This window comes from Monodelphis domestica, chromosome 5 (genome assembly GCF_027887165.1).
Source record: "Monodelphis domestica isolate mMonDom1 chromosome 5, mMonDom1.pri, whole genome shotgun sequence".
Taxonomy (NCBI): domain Eukaryota; kingdom Metazoa; phylum Chordata; class Mammalia; order Didelphimorphia; family Didelphidae; genus Monodelphis; species Monodelphis domestica.
The window spans coordinates 287953971-287973146 of NC_077231.1; the positions used below are offsets into that span (position 1 = coordinate 287953971).

Genomic DNA, 19176 nt, shown 5'->3' on the forward strand with positions numbered 1-19176 from the left:
GAGTTCAAATCTGGCCTCAGACATCAGCTATGTGACCCTGGGCAAGTCCCTTAACCCTGTTGGCCTCAGTTTCCATATCTCTGGTCAACTGGAGAAGGAACTGGCAAACCTTTCCAGTCTCTGTGCCAAGAAAAGCCCCCAACAGGGTCACAAAGGTTCAGGTACAACTAAGAATGATGTGAACTTTTTGACTGTGACAAACGCTTGGTTCACTGTGCAACCTAAGATGCTCCTGTAGCAAGATCCACAGATCTTGGGTTAAGAGTCCCTGAGATGAAGCAAGAAAATATTAACAAGAAATTCAGACCTCGTGAGTCTTTGAGGAACCATCCCTTTCCTCCTACGTTCCAAAGCACAGCCCTTCCCTCACAAAGTATGCCCACGGACGAAATATCTAACTTTCTAAAGCACAGGAGGGTCCTTCCTCCTTTTTTAGCTCTTGTTTCTGAAAATGAGACACCTGGCAACAAGCACCAGCTATCAAAACATTCAGAGAATCAGAAATATCTTCAATTTGGAAGGTGTCTCAGTCATCCAGTCTCACAATACCAGCGTTACACGGTATTCCTGACAACTGGTCATTCCACCGTCAAGATAAGGGGAACTCACTGTCCGCTCCCCACTCCGAATCCCTTCCCCTTCCTCAGGAAATCAACTTTAAGAGAGTTCCGATAGCCAGATGTGTGACCCTGGGCAAGTCACTTAACCCAGTGGCGTAGCCCTTTCCACTCTTCTGCCTTAGAACCGATCCTTATAATGATCCTGACAAGGTTCGGTTTTGTGTTGTTGTGTGCTTGTTTTTAAGAGCTCCGCTTCTTGGGATGCTTTTATGCTGAACCAAGATGTGCCTTCCCATTCCTTCCAGCCGCTGGCCCCAGTTCTGCCCTCTAGGACCAGGCAGGGAAATTCTATTCCCTTTTCCCCACGACAGTCCTTCAGATCCCTGTACCCGGCTATCACGTCCCTGTCTAAGTCCTCTGCTCTCCAGGCTAAACATGGCCAGCTCCTTGCAGTGACCCCAGGCCGGTCTGCCTTCTCTTTCACACGGCTGTGGATTCTCTGGAGAGAATTTGACAGCATTCCAGGGCTCGGTGCAAACAGAAGCATCCATCTGATGCCATACGCTGCTGGGTCATCATGCAGGAGTTGCACCCTGAAGCCAGATCTGCCGGGAAATCTGGCTCCAAGGGGGGAAGATGGCCTGGTTCTCGCCACACTGGAAATGAAGCTATTCAGGCTTGTTGCCTTGATAACCCCACAGTGGGGAGGTCTTCTCTCTGACTTTGCTGGTTCAGGATTTCAGTTTTGTCAATGGGGGGAGGGCAGGAAATAAGCACTTAAGTGCCTACTATGTGCTGAGCTCTTTCGAAGTCTCATTTTGATCCTCCTTTTGAAAAAAAAAATTGACAATATACAATCTTATGCATTTTACAGCTGAGAAAACTGAAACAGGAAGGCTAAGGGACTTACCCAGCTAATACTGCAAATGGGGGTCTCAGGTCAAATTTTTTACCTTAAATATTTCAGATTGCAGGTCCAGCTCTCTACCCACTGCTCTACCCAGCCACCACCTCCCAAGGGAGGGAGGTCATCATGCCCCGGGGAACCCATTCACCCAAACCAAATTCTCACTGATTGAGATACCAATTGACTCATTCTGACTAAAATTCCAGAGGCCAATTGACTCATTCTGACTAAAATTCCAGCAGTTTTCAAGCATCTGAAAGGCTGGCTTTGAAAGAAGTAGACTTTTGTTTAACTCCAAACAGGAAAAATAGGAGCTAGTGGAGTGAGGGGCTGTTTGGTTATCAAGGCAACAAGCATTAAGCCCTATTGTGTGCCAGACGATGTGCCCAGATCCAAGTTCAGAGGCCCTGGGTTTGAATCCCATGTGTAGGAGAGCACCTCTTCTACAATGAACTTTAGGTGAGTCACCTATTTCTCTGGGCCTCGGGTACATCATGTGTAAAATGAAAGCGTTAGACTTAAACATTAAAAATTCTCGTTCTAAAGCTAGGATGCTATAAGCTACAGAGATGACAATTCAAGTTTGCTACAAGAAGAACTTGCTAACAAAACATGGAAGTGTGGGGGCCCCCACCACCTAAGATCACCAACAAAGAGGACAAATGGATCTTCTTTTTCCATCTTTCTTTCCTGAATTTTGTTAGGAACATTACCAAAAAAACTGAAGATGTTTACACGTTTAGCTTGTATCTGATTGATAAAGCCATTAATTATTTCTATTAGGGTTTTTTTTTCCCAATGACTCACTAAGGATTTCTGGATAAATCTTCACACATTTCAATAGCCCATGAGTTTGTTCTAAATGTGGGCTCCCCCCAGCCATGCAGATTGAATCCCTCGTGTCCAGTCGGGACAATCTTGTGTCGCTCCTAGCCAATCAAACAAGAATTTAATCAACATTTACCATGCAAGAGCTGCTGAGCGATGACCATGTCCTTTTATAAATGCGCCACAAAGTCCACCCAACAGGCTGGGAGCCTTCTTCTAGGTCCTGTTAACAGCATATGGATCATGCAAGCTGGCCCCCAAGTTATCCTTTATTTTCGCTATTTGACAGACCTTCAGCTCTTTCCCTTTTCCCCTTGTTATCTCTTCCACTTCTCCAGCATTTCTCTTCTGCAATGTGCGACCCTCACGGGTTATCTTTTTGAACGGCACATCACAGTTTAGACAATGGGCATTCTTCATCTCTGGGTTTTCTCGGATGGGAATAAGGCTCTAGAAGGCTCTGAAAGAGCTCCTTTAAACCATGGAGCCTAACCTGCCAAGAGAAGCACTTAAAGGACTCCTCACCACCATAGACATGAGGACGCCACTTCACTTTTGGACTCTGTCTTGGAAATCCCCCATAACAGTCGCAGAAACTATCCACAGGCATGCATCTCCCTGAATATTGCCAATCAGAAGAATATCCAACGAGGTCACTCTGATCTGATGTTACAGCTCAAGGCATCCCGAATGATTTTGACATTGGCTGGGGTGATGCCTTGTTGGAGGAAAGCCTTTCCAGCGGCATTTCGCTTTGCCGAATCTAGAGGGTTTTGTTTTTTAAATTAGAGTCAGTAAAAAGCGCTGTGGGTTCTCGTAGTCTCTGTACCTTTCAGGCAATTGTGTGACTCCAAAGACGTGGGCTGCCACAGAACATATTTATGAAAACCTGCCTGTCTCCTCGTCTAATATACGTCCCCGACAGCATCTGTAAAGAGAAGGAATTTTGTCTCCCCTGGATGAAATAATCCTCCTTCCTCACCTTAGCCTCTTGGCTTCCTTTAAGACACAGCTCAGATCCCACCTTTTTTCTGCAGAAAGCTTTCCCCCATCTCCTAAGGGCCTTCCAAGATGCCCACTCGTTTCACTGTGCATATCTCAGATGCATGTAGTTCTCTGCTTCTTCTCTCCCCCACCAATCTGGGAGCTCCTGGTTTTGCTGCTCTTGGTATCCCCAGGGCTTGCTTGGCACAGTCCCTGAAACATAGGAAGCTCCCAATAAATGTTTGTGGCCCTGACTCGACTCCACTGTTCTGAGACTGACTCTGTTGATTTCTGGTACTCTGTCAAGTAATAGTAGAGAAAGGGAGCAAGCATCCTTCCTTCATCTCAGATCTTACTGGGAAAACATCCAGTGTTTCTCCATTATGTATCATCAGAGGCCAGAGAAGTCAGTCTCTTTTAGCCTCAGTTTCCCCCCCTGTAAAAGGGGATATTTTAATAATAGCAACTTACAGTATTGTTGTAATATACCTAAAGCACCTCACAGACCTGAAAATAATAAATAAATGCTAGCTATTATTAGCAACAACAATAATTTCTTGGCTTTTCTCTACCTACAGGAAAGGCCACAGAGAGGAAAAATGAACCTAATCCTAAAACCCTACAGAATTCTATGTTTGACTCTCATTTCTCCTATTCAAAATTCAAATACTAACACTACCATTTACTATTTTTTGTAAGTTATTTCACCTTTCTGGGCCTCAGTTTCCCCTTATATAAATGAGGAGGTTATGAGGTGACCTCAAAGGTCCCTCCTAGCTTAACAACAATAATTGGCATTCCTATAAACTTTAAAGTTTGTGCTCTACCTAGATTATCTCATTTGATTTTCATAACAACATTGTCACGTAGATTCTATGGGTATTATTAATCCCATTTTTATAGATGAATAAATGGAGGTTTAGAGAATTATTAACTATGGTGCCCCATGACTAATAATAATATTTAACTTTATAGACCAAGGTTTGCAGTTATCTCAACAACTGAGAGACGCGCTCACCTCATCCTACTTTTTTTTTAATAACCCTCACCTTCCATCTTAGAATCACTACTGTGTGTCAGTTCCAAGGCAGAAAATGGTAAGGGCTAGGCAATGGGCACTAAGTGACTTGCCTAGGGTCATACAGCTAGGAAGTGTCTGAGGACAGATTTGAACCCAGGACTTCCCATCTATAGGCTTGACACTCAATCTACTGAGCCACCTAGTTGCCCCCACTTATTATTCTGTTTTTATATTATAATCCAGTTTTTACAAAGGAGGAAACTGAGGCTGAGGGGTTGTGACTTGCTTAGAAGCAAAGCTAGTAATTGTCTAGGGCACAATTAGAACACAGATATTCCTGATTCCAAGTACAACATTCCATCCAGTTCCTAGACCCCTTAGCCGCCTCCATAATAAGAATGGGTCATCTTGACTTTTATCTTGCCACTAAACTTAGATGTATCCAAAAGAGAGAGTGAGGCTGACTTTGTACAATTCTGCCCCACTTCATTAAATCCAACTCACACACATTAGCCTCTTGGGGGGGGGGGGGGGGGGACAGACGATAGTGTCTGAGATGAGATTTGAACCAAGGTCTTCCTAACTGCGCTTCTTGCCTGTGCCTCACACAGGGTGTATTTCTCGGGTTCTTTGAGTCATTTAAAAAAAATCATTCAATTACCATCCAATCATTAGAAATCAGATTTGGGGCTGGGGTGGATGAAACTTGGCCTGGGGAATAAGGGAAGGGGTTTGAGCAAATGCAAGAGATTTCCCTGAGAGAGCCAAGAGGAAGTTAGCTCGCTGGGGACAATTTCAGGAAGGCACCATTGAAAACCCTGCGGGGAAAGAAAAAGCTCACTTCCCCCTAGCTGGGCTGCTTCCCCTTGCACAGGGCTGGACTCCAGCCACAGCCTGGCTCTGGGGGTCCAGGGGAATCCTCTCCTTCCACCCCATGTGCCGCCCGGCTCAGGTATTTACCAAGCGTGGCACGGGGCAAGTCCCTTCAGTCCTTTCCTTGCCTCTGTTTTGTCTGTAAATGAAGAGGCTCGGCATGATGGTTCCTAATTTCCCCCCTCCCTAAGTTTCCTCTAAATCTGTGAAGCTGTGGTCACAGGAAATGCCGAGGGGGTCCTCCCTGCAGAGACTGCTTTGCATTTATTTTCTATAAATTCTGTATACGCTCAGCACCGTCCCCAAATGACTGTAAGCCCCCTTTCACATCGACTGTTATTTCACGTTTCAATGTTTAATGACCACCAATGATTTTGTTGACGGGTTTTGGCCATTTCTCTTCAATCACACAGTCCATAAACATTGATTAAGCACCTCCTAAGTGCTGGGCACTGGGCTAAACAGCTCGAGATACAAAGAGGCAAAAGGCAGCCCTCGCCCTCACTTACGGTCTGACGGAGAGACAACAAGCAAACTATGAAAGCTATTTACAAAATAAATAGAAAATAATTGAGAGAAGGAAGGCACGAGAACTACGAGGGGTTGGAAAGGGTTTCTTGTAGAAGGTGGCATTTTAGTTGGGACATCAGCACCTGGAACTGTCAAGGCATACAACAAGTACTTAATAAGTGGTTGCTGGTTAACTGGTCTATTCCACAAGTCTATCTTAAACCTTGAGCCCAATTTAAACATCCAAGTGTGCCCATCTGAAAGAAAAATAGACCATGTAACCATGGGAAAATATTCTAAATTAATTAAATAAAAATGTTCAAATAAAAAAATAGGCAGGCTTCCAAAGCAGAACCTTGAAGGAATTCAGGGAGTCCAAGAAGTGGGGGTGAAGGGGCAGAAGAGAGCCCAGAGCCTGAAACATTATAATAATATGTTTGTTTGCTTAAGCATCAGAATGAGAGAGACACAGACAGAGATAAAAGGTGCCTAAGAGGTGAGGTAAGAATGGATTACTCGAGTCAAGAAGATGAGTTCAAATCTTGACTCAGACACGAAATATGGGTGCGACTTGGAGCCAGTCACTTAATCTGTCTGCCTCACTTTCCTCAATTGAAAAACGGGGGTCATTCTGTCATCTGTTCACAAGGTTATTGGGAGATCCAAATGAGAGAATGTGCTTGGAACAGTATCTGGACCCTTATAAATGCTGGCAACTGTTAGGGAGAGAAAGAAAAACAGATAGAACAGGAGATGGAGGGAAAAGCTGTCCCTTCCCTGCTTGAACAAGTGTCTACTAAGAACGATGCACCATTGACTGCCATGGAGCCTGTGAGAGGAGACCTTCTGATGAAGGCTGAGGAAGGAGAAATCCTATCCAGAAGGAGGGCATCAGGAAGGGCCTGATGGCCATCTAAGAGATGCCTTCAAGGAGGAAAAGGCTTTCCCCAGACAGAAAGAAGATGGAAGATTGCATACATTCATTGGCCACACTGGATAAGCAGAGACTGAGGAACAGCCACCAAGACCATGAATTTAGAGCTGGAATGGACCTTAAGAAACCATGTAGTCCATTCTTCCCATTCCACAGAGAAGGTAACTGAGGCCCAGAGACCTTGAGTCCCCCACGTAGTAAGTAGAAGAGTCAGGATTTGAACTCAGATCTCTGAGACCAAATCAAGCACCCTTTCCACTATACCACATGGGGTGAAGAGGAAATAGAATTAAATAAATCTGGGACAGGCAAATTGGAGCCCAATTATAGAAAGCCTTAAATGTCAGGATGAAGGATTTATACTATTCACTTATACTAGCTGTTTCTGTGTCCCGGACTCTTCTTAGCAGTCAGTCTGGCAATGCCAATGGACCCACTTCTCAGAATAAGGGGAGGGGGGGTTAATGCATAAAATAAAATCCAAAGGATTTAAAGGAAACCAAAGATACTGAAATATAATTACCAAAATGTTAAAAAAAAAAAAAAAAGATTTGTAGACCCCAGATTAAGAACTTCTGAATGAGAGGAGGGAAGCAGCCATTGAAGATCTTAGATCACCCTTGGGAAAAGATCTGGGAGTTTCCAATGGTCCTCAAGCACCATACGACCCAACAATGAGATTCAGCAGCCAGAGGAGCCAATGCCACTTTGGATTGACTTCAGAGAAGCCTGGTGTCCAGAATGGGAGACGCATCGTCTGGAAGAGCATCCTGAGCTTTAGGCAACACATCTTGAGAAGCTGGAAGTCATCCATGGTCTTCCAGATCATGCCACCAGAGGACCACTAGAAGGAGGTGGGGATGGTTGAGTCTGACAAAGGAATGCTGTAGGGAAGAGGGGAAGACCTAGGTGGCTCAGAGGATTGAGAGCCAGGCTTAGAGATGGTTCAAACCTAGCCTCAGACATTTCCTCGCTAGGTGACCCTAGACAAGTCACTTAACCCCCATTGTCTAGCCCTTACTGCTTTTTGCCTTGGAACCAATACACAGTATTTATTCTAAGGAGGAAGAAGAGGAGGAACATAGGGAAAGAGCAGACATGACAGCTGATTTAAAATATTTGAAAAGCTATGACACACAGCTCTTCACCCCCAGAGCATTAGGAGCAGTGGTTAGACTCAGCAGAGACCCTTGTGTTAAGGGAAGGTGGCCCTAGCATGGACAGCTTAGCTTCAATAGCCTCGGAGGGCTCTTCCTGCTCAGGGATTCTATAAGAGCCAACGAGGGTCTCCAAAAACGATGCACCATTTGGTTTTGGTCCTGTGGGGGAAGAGAGTCTGCACTTGGTTGCCTTGGCAATGTTTCCTAGGCAACTGAGGAAATCCTCAGCCTGAAGCCTGATGTCAGGAGAGTGAGATGGGCAATGGCACGAGTGGAAAGAGGGAGGAAGCCAGGAAGGAGCCTTTTGTCCAGAAGGAAAAGAACTAAACTGGGATGCAGTTCAGGGTCAAGTACGGAAGCAGGGACAAGGAGGGACAGAGAAATGGGTCAGACACAAAGGGAAAAGGATGAAAATGAGTATCAGAGATTGGTCCACAGGATGGGTAGAGGGTCTGGCATTTGGGGTTTTACTTTTAAAGCACTATCTTGGAGAAAGCAGAAGCTGCGTTATTTTATTCAGCAGACAGGCGTCAGGCCAGGGTTTGAAATTCTGCTTTTTGACACTAATTAGCTGTGTGATCCCGGACGACTCGCCTAACCAGTCTATGCCCCTCCGCCGCTCCAATCTTATCTACTGACTCACAGGGTGCCATTTGCTTTAGGAGGGAAAGAATCTTGGAATTTTTTAGAGCTGGAGAGGACCTGGAGTTCTTCTAGAATAATGCCTTTATCTTACAGAAGAGGAAACTAGAGATCAGAGAAACAAAGGGATTATAAGTGGCAGACATGGCCCTAGAACTCAGACCTTCTGAGTCAGATGAAACCACCGCTCCATCCTTTGTATCTCGGACCCTTCCACAGTCGTGTGTCTCTGAGGAAGGTGATGAGATGATCAGTATTAGAGAAATGTCTGGTATTTGTGCTCTGATACCCCCAGACTCCTATGGCTCTCCAGAGGTCATGCAGTCCATCCCCCTGCCTCCAGTGGAATCAATTGATAAAATCCACAAGTATTTATTAAGCTCCCATGATGTGCCCTGGCTTCAAAAAGCCAGCATGAAAAGAGAGAGACCAATGCACAAAGATGATCTCTGTTCCAAGGGATGTGCAATGGCAACCAGAAAGGGTGACTGCAAGAGAAAACAGCTTGTGTCCTGGGTTCAAATCTGGTCTCCAACACTTTCTAGCTGTGTGACTCTTGGAAACTCCCTTCATCGCCATTGCCCAACCCTTCCTGCTCTTCTGCTATTGATTCTAAGACAAGATAAGAGGAACAGCTCGCTCCCTCTCACTTTGTCCCCCCAACGTCCAGAGTCCATCCCTCCTGTCCCCCGCAGGCTGACCAGAGGCCACCAGCTGTCGTGGAGCATCATCCAGTCCCCAAAGTCTCCTTCCATAACATCCCAGTCAAAAGCCTAAGTTTGCCGAGTAGACACCATCCCAGCAGAGCCATCCATCGGACGATGGCCGATTCTTCCCAAAGCTAAGGTGACCTCCCTCTTTCTCACAGCTGCATCCACCCTGGATCCTGGGTGCTGGCATGTTTGGTCATTGGCAAACATACCCAGGCATATCCGGCCGAAAGCCCAGAGAACCAAGAATCTGGGCCATCCGGGAAGTTCCAAACAGAAAATCTTAAAAACTCCTATGGGGGCTGGGGGGTTCCCGCCTTCTTGGGGCTGCCCCAACCCTGACCAGGGCACCACCTTGTCTTCTAGGATTCTCTGAAGAAACCAGAGAGGAATCAGTCTCAGAGGGACAGGACAGGCCCCGATTCCTTTCTTTTATTCTTTTCTTTTCTTTTCTTTTATTGGCTCCTATTCATTTTAAACAAAATTGTTTTGTTTTTAACCAAAAACAGCATAATAAAACTGGAGCCTGATGACCAGGCATCAAATCCCATCTCTGTTGCTCACTGCCTGTCACTGAATGTCCCTGCATCTTTGTTCTCCTCTGCCAAAAGAGTAGCTCAGCATTTCTAAGGATAAGAAGCAGCGTGACTCACTGCAAAGAGCATCAGGTTTAGGGGGCAGCGAGGTGGCTCAGTGGGGTGAGAGCTGGGCCTGGGTTCAAATCTGCCCTAAAGTACTTCCTAGCTGGGTGACCCTGGGCAAATCACTTAACCCCCATTGCCTAACCCTTACCACTCTTCTGCCTTGGAACCAATGCATAGTATTGATTCTAAAATGGAAGGTAAGGGGTTCAAAAAATAGATCTGAAGTCCAAGGTCCAAGATACTGCTCTTCAGGCCTTGGTTTCCTCAACTGTAAAATGAGAGTGAAACCCCTCCCGGTATCAATGGTCCTTCCATGAGCCTGTGTGCTCTCCCTCCCGATGCCTAAGTGAGCATAATAACCAATAATAAAATAGACACTATTAAGTTAATATTTTTGCTTTTAATTTGCTTTTTAACACATGTTGGCTGACTGACTGGCTGATTCCCCACTGGGTCAGAGAAAGCTTTCTCCAGGTAAGCAATGCCCCTTAGTTCCTCTCCCCACTTCCTCCTCGACAGGCTGGGGACAATCGGCTCCCCACACACAGGAAGAGCGTGTGGCTCCATCTGTTCCCTTCATTCGGGTGCCTCCCTTTGGCTCTCACACTTCCAATTTCCAAATTGCCTTTTCCCTTCTGGCCTGCATCTCTCAGCAAATGTGGAGAAAGAAAATGCTTTGTCCGAAGAACCCAACTCTGTAATGTTAAGGGAGGGAAGGAAGGAGGGAGGGAGGGAGGGAGGGAGGGAGAGGGAGAGGGAGAGGGAGAGGGAGAGAGAGAGGCAGAGAGAGAGAGAGAGAGAGAGAGAGAGAGAGAGAGGGAAGGAAGGAAGGAAGGAAGGAAGGAAGGAAGGAAGGAAGGAAGGAAGGAAGGAAGGAAGGAAGGAAAAGGAAGGAAGGGAGGGAGGGAAGAAGGAAAAGAAGAAAGGAAGAGGGATGGAAGAAGGAGGGAGGGAAGAATGATGGAAGGAAGGATGGAAGAGAGGAAGGAAGGAAGGAAGGAAGGAAGGAAGGAAGGAAGGAAGGAAGGAAGGAAGGAAGGAAGGAAGGAAGGGAAGGAGGGAAGAATGGCTATTTCTAAGATGGCTTAAAACAATTGGATCCAGAGCTCATTTCTAAATTCTGGCTCCAAAAATGGGGGAGACCACTGTATACAAGGGTTACACCACTCATAGGTGTCTGTCACTCCAACTGGATGCTCAGGAACAGCCCCACAGCAAGGTTAGAGGTGACTTCCCCAGCCCTCCCAGAGGCCAGCCCAAATAAATGAATAAAGCACCTACTATGTGCAAACAGAAAACAGAAGAGATGGCCCTGGAGAATTCTCCCATTGTTCTCCTTTATCACCCCAGCCTGTATTAAACACCCACAATCAATCACAAGCATTTTGCTTTTCTGGTTATCCCTGGCACTTAGCATAGTGTCTGCCATGTGGAATATGTTTAATAAATGCTTGTTGACTGACTGCCTAATGGAATTCTCTGTCTTCTCAAAGGCTCTTACAGATCAGTCATCTGATTTCTTTGGACCTCAGGGAGGTCTTACATTAACTATGGGAAACCCTGAGGGCTTGCAAGGAAAGACTTGGCCCCCCGAAGTTGTGGATGTCTTTCCCACAGCAGGACAGGAGTCTCAAAAAAACATTGTACTAAAAGACTGAGAAGGGCTAAGCTTTGGCATTATAGCTAGCATTGTGGAAAGGATACTGCATTTGGAGACGGAAGACCTGAGTTCATATCCAGTCTCAGACACTTACTAGCTACATCCCCCTCAGCAAGTCACTTAATCTTTTTGTGCCTCAGTTTCCTCAACAGTAAAACTGGGATGATAACAGTGCCTATCTCCCAGGGTTTTTGTGAGAATCAAATGGAATATCTGTATTGCGCTTTGGAAAATTTGAAAGTGCTTTATAAATATTATGATGAAGATTACTTAATAAAATGAGGCTAGATTACCTGCCTGAGGCTCAAATGACATATAAAGCATTTCATGAAACCTGAAAGTATTATATAAATGCTAGCTATTATTATTATTATTACTTAACCTCCCCAAAGTCTGTTTCCTCACCTCTAAAAAGAGGTTCAATGACCCCTGGGAGGCCCCTTTTCCACCTAAAACTGTTTCTGCATATACTTATATATGTAGCCATCTATAGACATAGAATGAGTGTTGCGAGAGGGCAGAACAACAGTTTCACTTTTGTCTTTGTATCCCCAATGCTTAGGTGACTGATCGATATGATCAGTGAACAGGGGAAACAACCATCTCAGCAAGAAGGCTCTAATTCTGCAGCCACTCCAATAATCACACACCCACACAAGGACTTGGAGCCCCGGTGCCATATGCAATGTTGGAGGGAATGGCTGTTCACCGGGACGAGAACCCAAAGGCATTCTTATAGGCTTTCAAGTTGGCAACCCAAGGGTCTCATTTGACTTTCACCCCACAGCCCAGGAGACAAGCACTACAAGTATCATTCCCATTTTATAGATGGGGAAAGTGAGGCTCGGATACTGCAGGGGACTTGCCTATGGTCACCCAACAAACTAGGAAATGCCCGAGAATCCAGATGATTCTTACTATAAGTCTAGCCCTGTCTAGAGTCCCAATAACTCTGAAAGACTAAAGATCCCTTTCCCTCCACTAATGGAAAAAATAGATCATATAGCACGATTTCCCAAGAAAAGCAGATTTCCCAGAATTAAGATTCCCATTGAACAACATTTATAGCAATAAACGGAGGGACGGACATGAGACAGATCATGAGGGCTCCCCTGCTTTTGAGGAATCCCATACGCAGACACACACACACACACACAGTCTAGAAGGCTTGCCATCATGGGGACATCACTTCCCAATCTGACTCTTGATTCATCATGAATCATCAAAGGGTAACCTGGGTAACCAAATGTGTAGAGGAAGAAATGAGCTGGGTTGAGAGTCCAAGCACCTGGATTCAAATCCCACTTCTGTGACTTGGACATCATCTCTAGATTTTAGCTGTAAAATCCACTGGGAGCTTCCTATCTTTCCCCCCTCCTCAGCTATCACCCAACAAGACAATTACATCAGCTCCCATTTGGAAACACTTGTGTAAGGCTTCACACACACACACACACACACATATACTCCCCAAAGCCTTACTATTATTATTATTTCCATTTTACAGATGAAGGAACTGATATAGAGGTTAAATGGCTTACTTGCCCAGAATCACACAAGAAATATATTTTACAGATAAGGAAACTGAGGTAGACAGAGGTTAAATGACTTATTCACCCAGCAACACACAATAAATATATTTTACAGATGAGGAAACTGAGGTCTAAAGGGGTTTAAGTGACTTGTCTATGGTCATCCCAATAATAACACCCAGAACATCACTTGTCCCTCCCACTACTCAGAATTAATAGTTTCTCTTTTTTAACTCCCATGTGAGGGTCATAGTAAAGAAAGACTCTTGCCAGAGGCTCCATTAATTATATTGGTTTTCTCTAGAACATCTATTTAATTTATAATCTAGAAACCACCTGATGAGAGGTCTCCGCACTTCTACTCCCGAACACCCAAACTCTGATTTAAAGACGCCCGAGCCCTGCCAACCTGGGGATGCTGGAACAAGAATGAAGAATCAGAGGGATGTTGGCAAAGCATCAGGGGAACGGAATGGCCCTCACCACACACCCATCATTTGGCAGCCTTTCCACCCCCTTGCCAGGACTGGGGGGGTCTCCAGGGCAGAGAGATGCTTTGCTGGGTTCTTGGTTTGTTTTGGTTTGTTTCTAACGAGAGGGACCACAGATTTCAGGATGACTAAGAGCCTGGTTTCCCTCACTGGACTCTGCTCAGTGCTGAGCAGGGGATCAGCTGGCAGACAGATGGCACCAGGGGGTGGAGGAGCAATTTTGACTCATTTGGAAGCAAACGCCCTGAATATTCATCCAGTGCCCTTTTCCCAGCTGTCGGGGCTCTGGTTCTACCATTTCTTTGATTCCCCAAAGCTTCTGGCACCTCCCCTTTGGTAATCAGCTAGACCAGTTGGGAGAATAGAGTTCTTCCTAGCCTGGGGTTAGTGACGGCGTTGCTGGCCAGATGTGGCCCATGGCAGCCGTGGGAGTTCAACACCAAGGATACCATTCCTGGGGGATGTGGGTGAGGGGAAGCCTCCAAGGATTACGCCAACCCATCACCCCCTCAACAATAACAGCAACCATTTAAGGCTGGCAAAGTCACCTTTAGGAAATCATTTTGTCCTGTGAGGACTCCCATTTTACAGATAACTGAGGCTGAGGGAGATGTATTCAGGGTCACACAGCTAGTGAGTTTCTGAGCCTGAATTTGAACTCAGGTCTTTCTGACTCCAGGCCAGGCACTTAACCCACTGTGCCACCTGGATAAAAATGGATGGGCAGATGTTGAGGGCAGCAAACATAAAATCCATCTAGGTCTGACTCCTGAGCTTATACTATTTCTTATTTTCTTAAATTCTTATTAGAAGAAATTGCTATTTCTTATATTAATAGAATTTCTATTTCTACCAGAGGAAACAGCAGCTTCCTTTGCATCAGCCCACAGGCATCAGGGTGCAAGGAAGCCAGAAAAGTGCTGAAATCAATCTCTAGCTAGCTTGTTCTTGCTCCTGCATTTGTATTTTCTAAGATTATTGCTATTATTATCTAGACCAGGCATTGTAGTTAGCCGATGAGAAAGAGGATATCGTGATATAGAAGAAACTAGGTGACATGGGCTAAAATTAGACTCTGGAGCGTCTGAGTTCAAATCCTGGCTCTGCCACTACTACCAGTATGACCTTGGGTAAGTCAATTAAACTCTCTAGTCTTCTGTTCCTCATCTGTAACTCTGATCTAAGCCACAGAGATGGGGGGGGGGGGGGGATTTGACTCTGGACAAAACTGGACCAAATAAACAGCATCTGCTTCCCTCCTCCTCCCCAAGAAGCAAACCTATAAAAAGCAAGACCAACCCTGTGGGTCCACTCCTGGCTTGTCCAGGGAATCCGCAGTGCCCTCCCAATTCTCTAGCCAAGCCCCACCTGGAACAGGAAAGGGAGGCCCCTCTGGAGTACAAATGAGTCTCCCCATCTCCACGCTCCACTCCTCTCCACCACCAAGGGCTTCGGAATGAACCAGATGGACCTCAGGGAAAGAAGGGAAAATGTCTTTCCTCAAACCCATCAAGCCTCAATTTAGTTCCTACATGGGCAGCAGATGGTTGGTCCAAAGCACTCCCCAAAACCGTTGCCTCCATGGCAACACTCCCTTGAGGACCTTGTTCACCTGGAAGAGAAGCTACTCTCCCTGCCGAGCCCCCACCAGAGGCTCTCAGGCAGGGTCAATAAGACAAGAGGGAAAGGCAGGAAATAAGCAAGGTCTCACAGCTCGTACCCGTTGGGTGGCGTGATTAAGCATTTCTTGCCAGGCAGAGTCAAACTGCCGTTTGTCATCCTCCAGCAGCCTCTGCTCAGCCAGGGAGATGGTCTCCTTGGCAGCTCGGAGAACTTCAGTTGCCCTCTGGAAGTCCTGAGTCGCCTTCTGGGCTTCAAGCTGGGCCTGGAAGAGAGAAACACCATCAGACTGAGGCAAAGCCAGACATAGAGAGACCCCCAAGTTTGTGATCTAGGAAGGGGGTTCATCTCGTGATGCATAATTTGATTAATTAAAAATTGAACACCTTGGAGTACCCAGCTTACACTGAGGACAGGATTCCTGGAGGAGAGACAAAGTTCATACAAAACCTGGCCCCTGCCCTCATGGAGTCAAAAAGGGAGTAAGTCCCAGATACCAACATGGAACACACAGGGTGCTCATGGGATCATGGATGGGCATCTACATCTAATTCCTTTGTTCTCTAGTTAAGGAAAATGGCAGACAGAGGAGGTGAGCACCCTGCCCAACCTCACACAGATGCTAAGGAAGCATCAGAGGCCATATCTAAACCCAGAGATGGAGAGCTGTCCATTGGGTGCATTATTGGGCCTCTTTTTGTTTCATTTGTCTCCTGGAAACCCTTCTATTTCGTCAGCCAAAAGGTGACTAATTCCACATTCGCCCTTTGTAATCCCAGCCAAGAGTCTGCAATCAGTTAGGAAATCCCTGCTAAGGCCGGTCAGTGACCCTAGGCCAGACAGAACGGCAAGTCCAATGGCCTAATATGAATAATCCTAAATCCGGGAGAAGAGACAGAGACCTAGAATAGCAGTGAGCAATGGTGAGACCATTCCTTTGGGTCTAAAGGCCAAGATGGCCTGAGGGCTCATGTTGCAGGAGGCTATTGGGCCTCCTTGGGCCTCTAAATGAATGAGTTGGACTTGACAGGATCAGCAGAAAATAGAATTAAGAGGCCTTGGAGGTCATCTCAGTGCAACCTCTCACTTTATAGATGAAGAAAGTCGGGCCCCAAAAGTGTATTCCTCAAGGTCACTCATACAGTATCTGGGATATAAACCCAACTCCAATGATCCCAAATGTAGAACTCTAAGATCAGAGCTCCTTCCTTGGACAGGGTGGCCCCTAGATAACTTCCAAGCATTCTATGACTAAAGTAAGGAAGGGATCTCTAATCTAAGGCCTTATCTTGCCCAGCAATCCTGAGAGACCTAAACCAAACCCCACAACTTACAGATAGGTAAACTGAGGCCCAGGGATGAGAATAATAACTAGCATTTCTAGAATTCTTTAAAATTTTCAAAATTCTTCACAGATATTTCATTTTAAACTCATAACAACACTAGGAGGTAGGTGCTATTGTTATCCTCATTCTTCAGGTAAGGAAACTGAGGTTTAGGGATTTGCCAGGAGTCACACAGCCAGTATCTGAAGAAGGATATGACATCAGGTCTTTCTGAGGAAGGGTCCAACACTCAACCCACTATGTAATCCTAGCTAAGAGATGTCATCATGTAAGGTAGCCCAGAGAAGGAATAGGGTTTGGACACTCCCCAGAAGAGCAGTTATACATATATGTATGGCGTGACATGAGTGGGTGATTATACCCTACTTTGTTGGTATTTACTTGTTGTGTTACAATAAGATCCAAAATCTAGATGCTAGAATGGGCTTTGGACATCATCATTTTACAGATGAGAAAACTGAAGTTAAGTGACTTATCCAAGGTTACACAGATAGAGACAGAATTTGAATCCAGGTCTTGGAACTCCAGGGCCAGGGTTCTTTCTACAATAAATGTGGTTCAGGGATACCTAGAAGTCTCCAAGACCTTTTCAGGGAGTCCATGAGTTCAAAACTTTTCCCAATAATACCAATATGTTTCAAATTCCAATACATTAAATATCACTAGATATAGCCTTCATGAACAAAAGTTATCTGGGTAAAAGACCCTCAATAATTTTTTAGTGTGTAAAAGACCTCAAGATCAAAATTTTGAAAACCACGACACTACACCATGCTGCCTTCTCAATCAGCTAAATGGGTCTGTCAAACATCTACAAAAGACCTCGTTTGTCAACCTCAGGGAACATGATTGGGTTGTCATTGGGGGTGGGGTGGACAGGAACCTATGACTCAGAGAAGAGATGGAGAAATGTCCTACACTACACCCATTCTCATATGACTGGGAGGAAGTCCTAGAAACTGCATACTAAAGGGAACTCTGCAACAGATTGCAAGAGGCAAGAAAAATGGAAATATCCATACATTCTCTCTCTGGTCCTCCATCTTCCTCAACTTCAGAGATGTGCAACAGGTCAGTAAAGATTTCATGGGTGAGAGAATCAAGTAAGGATAGGAACACGGTGGGAATGGATCTAGCAAGAAGGAAACCTGCCCATTCTAAGGCAGTGGTCTGCCTACATAAATGCATCCAAGAAACTTCAGCCAAGAGCATTGGGCCACCATGGTCAAGTGGACCACCATGCAAGCTACATCCTGCAACTTAGCCAAGATCTCTCACTATGTGACCTTGAGAAGGGCAGGGACTCTCATTTCTACTATGTCCAGTTCCACATTGGCCAACTGGGGTCACCTGTCCCTTTGGTAGATTTCCAAGCATGGAAAGTAAGACCCTGAGGACTTTGATGGATGGCCCTCCTCTTCCCCATCCCCCTCCTGCATCAATGGACAAAGCTCACAAATGTTTCTTTCTGTACCACCAGAGACTGATTGGAGAATGGCAACCTAGCCCACAGATGCTCCCCTGGAAAAGAAAAACAGACATTTGTGGCTGTTCCTTCTAAACTTGGACATAATACCCTATTTCAGAACACATTTTTAATACTGTTAATGTTTGTTTCAAACCATCTCCAGAAGGGAACAGAAATGTTAACAATTGAATTTGGGACTCTTCATATTTTCCAGGAAGAAAGGGTTATTTTGTTTTGGGAGATGGAGAGTGTGTGAGAGAGAGAGAGAGAGAGAGAGAGAGAGAGAGAGAGAGAGAGAGAGAGAGAGAGAGAGAGAGAGAGAGAGAGAGAGAGAGACAGACAGAGAGAGACAGACAGACAGACAGAGAGAGAGAGAGAGAGAGAGAGAGAGGGAAGGGGAGAGAGGGAGGGAGAGAGAGAAAGAGAGAGAGAGAGAGAGAGAGAGAGGGAAGGGGAGAGAGGGAGGGAGAGAGAGAAAGAGAGAGAGAGAATATGTGTGTATATGTGTGAGAGTGTGTCTATGTGTGTTTAGATTCTGTAACACCTAAATTAAAGAGGTTTTCCCCCATTCCACTCCAGGCCCCTCTGCTTGAAACATAATCATCTCTTCCCCCCAAGTAACAGAACAATTCTCCAGGCAACATGGCAGCCTCCCAAACATTGCCACACAAAACCTTCCCTGCAGCCAACACCTCCGCACGTGAAAAAAAACATATCTCACAAGCTGAAGAGAAGAGTAAATTCTCTATGGAGAAGAAAGGAAAAAGGAATCCCATTTCAAGAAGGTTCCCTTCCTTGAAATCCCCAGCCCAAATCCATTCTCTTCTTCCTTAGAGCCTCCAGGTTCATCTTCCTTAAGCAAGGAACCATCTTTCCTCAGCTGGAATCTTTTAATAAAGTTAAAGTTGAAACTCTGTGAATTGGGGTCATCTTGCCTTTCCAGACTTTTCTCATCCTAGCCTTCTCCTGCTCAATCAATCAATAAACTATGAAATAGAGAAGTAAACTATATTATTGGGATAATAGGATAGGAAACTGAGGTAAGAGGGATGAGGACGTCCCTAATCTAAAATGAGGGAGAATTGAGGGTTTGAGAAAGTAGTCCAGTCACAAACTATGACTCTAAGACAGAGAGATGGACAATTAGAAAGATGGAGGACAACAGCTGTTTAAATTCTTCTTTCTTCTTCACAAAGTCAGCTAGGTCTCTCAGCTTAACCCCAGAAAGAAACAAAGTCCAAAGTCTCTCAGTTTCTCCTGGCCAGCTCAACTCTCAAAGAGACAAC

General features: G+C 45.4%; 1 protein-coding gene across 1 annotated transcript in view; it reads right to left on the reverse strand.

The window, feature by feature from the left end:
* The window catches only part of SH3BP5 (SH3 domain binding protein 5), an 86203-nt gene that overhangs the window by 8540 nt on the left and 58487 nt on the right, over nt 1-19176 (reverse strand). The window contains exon 4 of the mRNA XM_001369502.4: nt 15177-15341. Coding sequence (XP_001369539.1) covers nt 15177-15341 — 165 coding nt within the window. The remainder of the gene's footprint in view (nt 1-15176; nt 15342-19176) is intronic.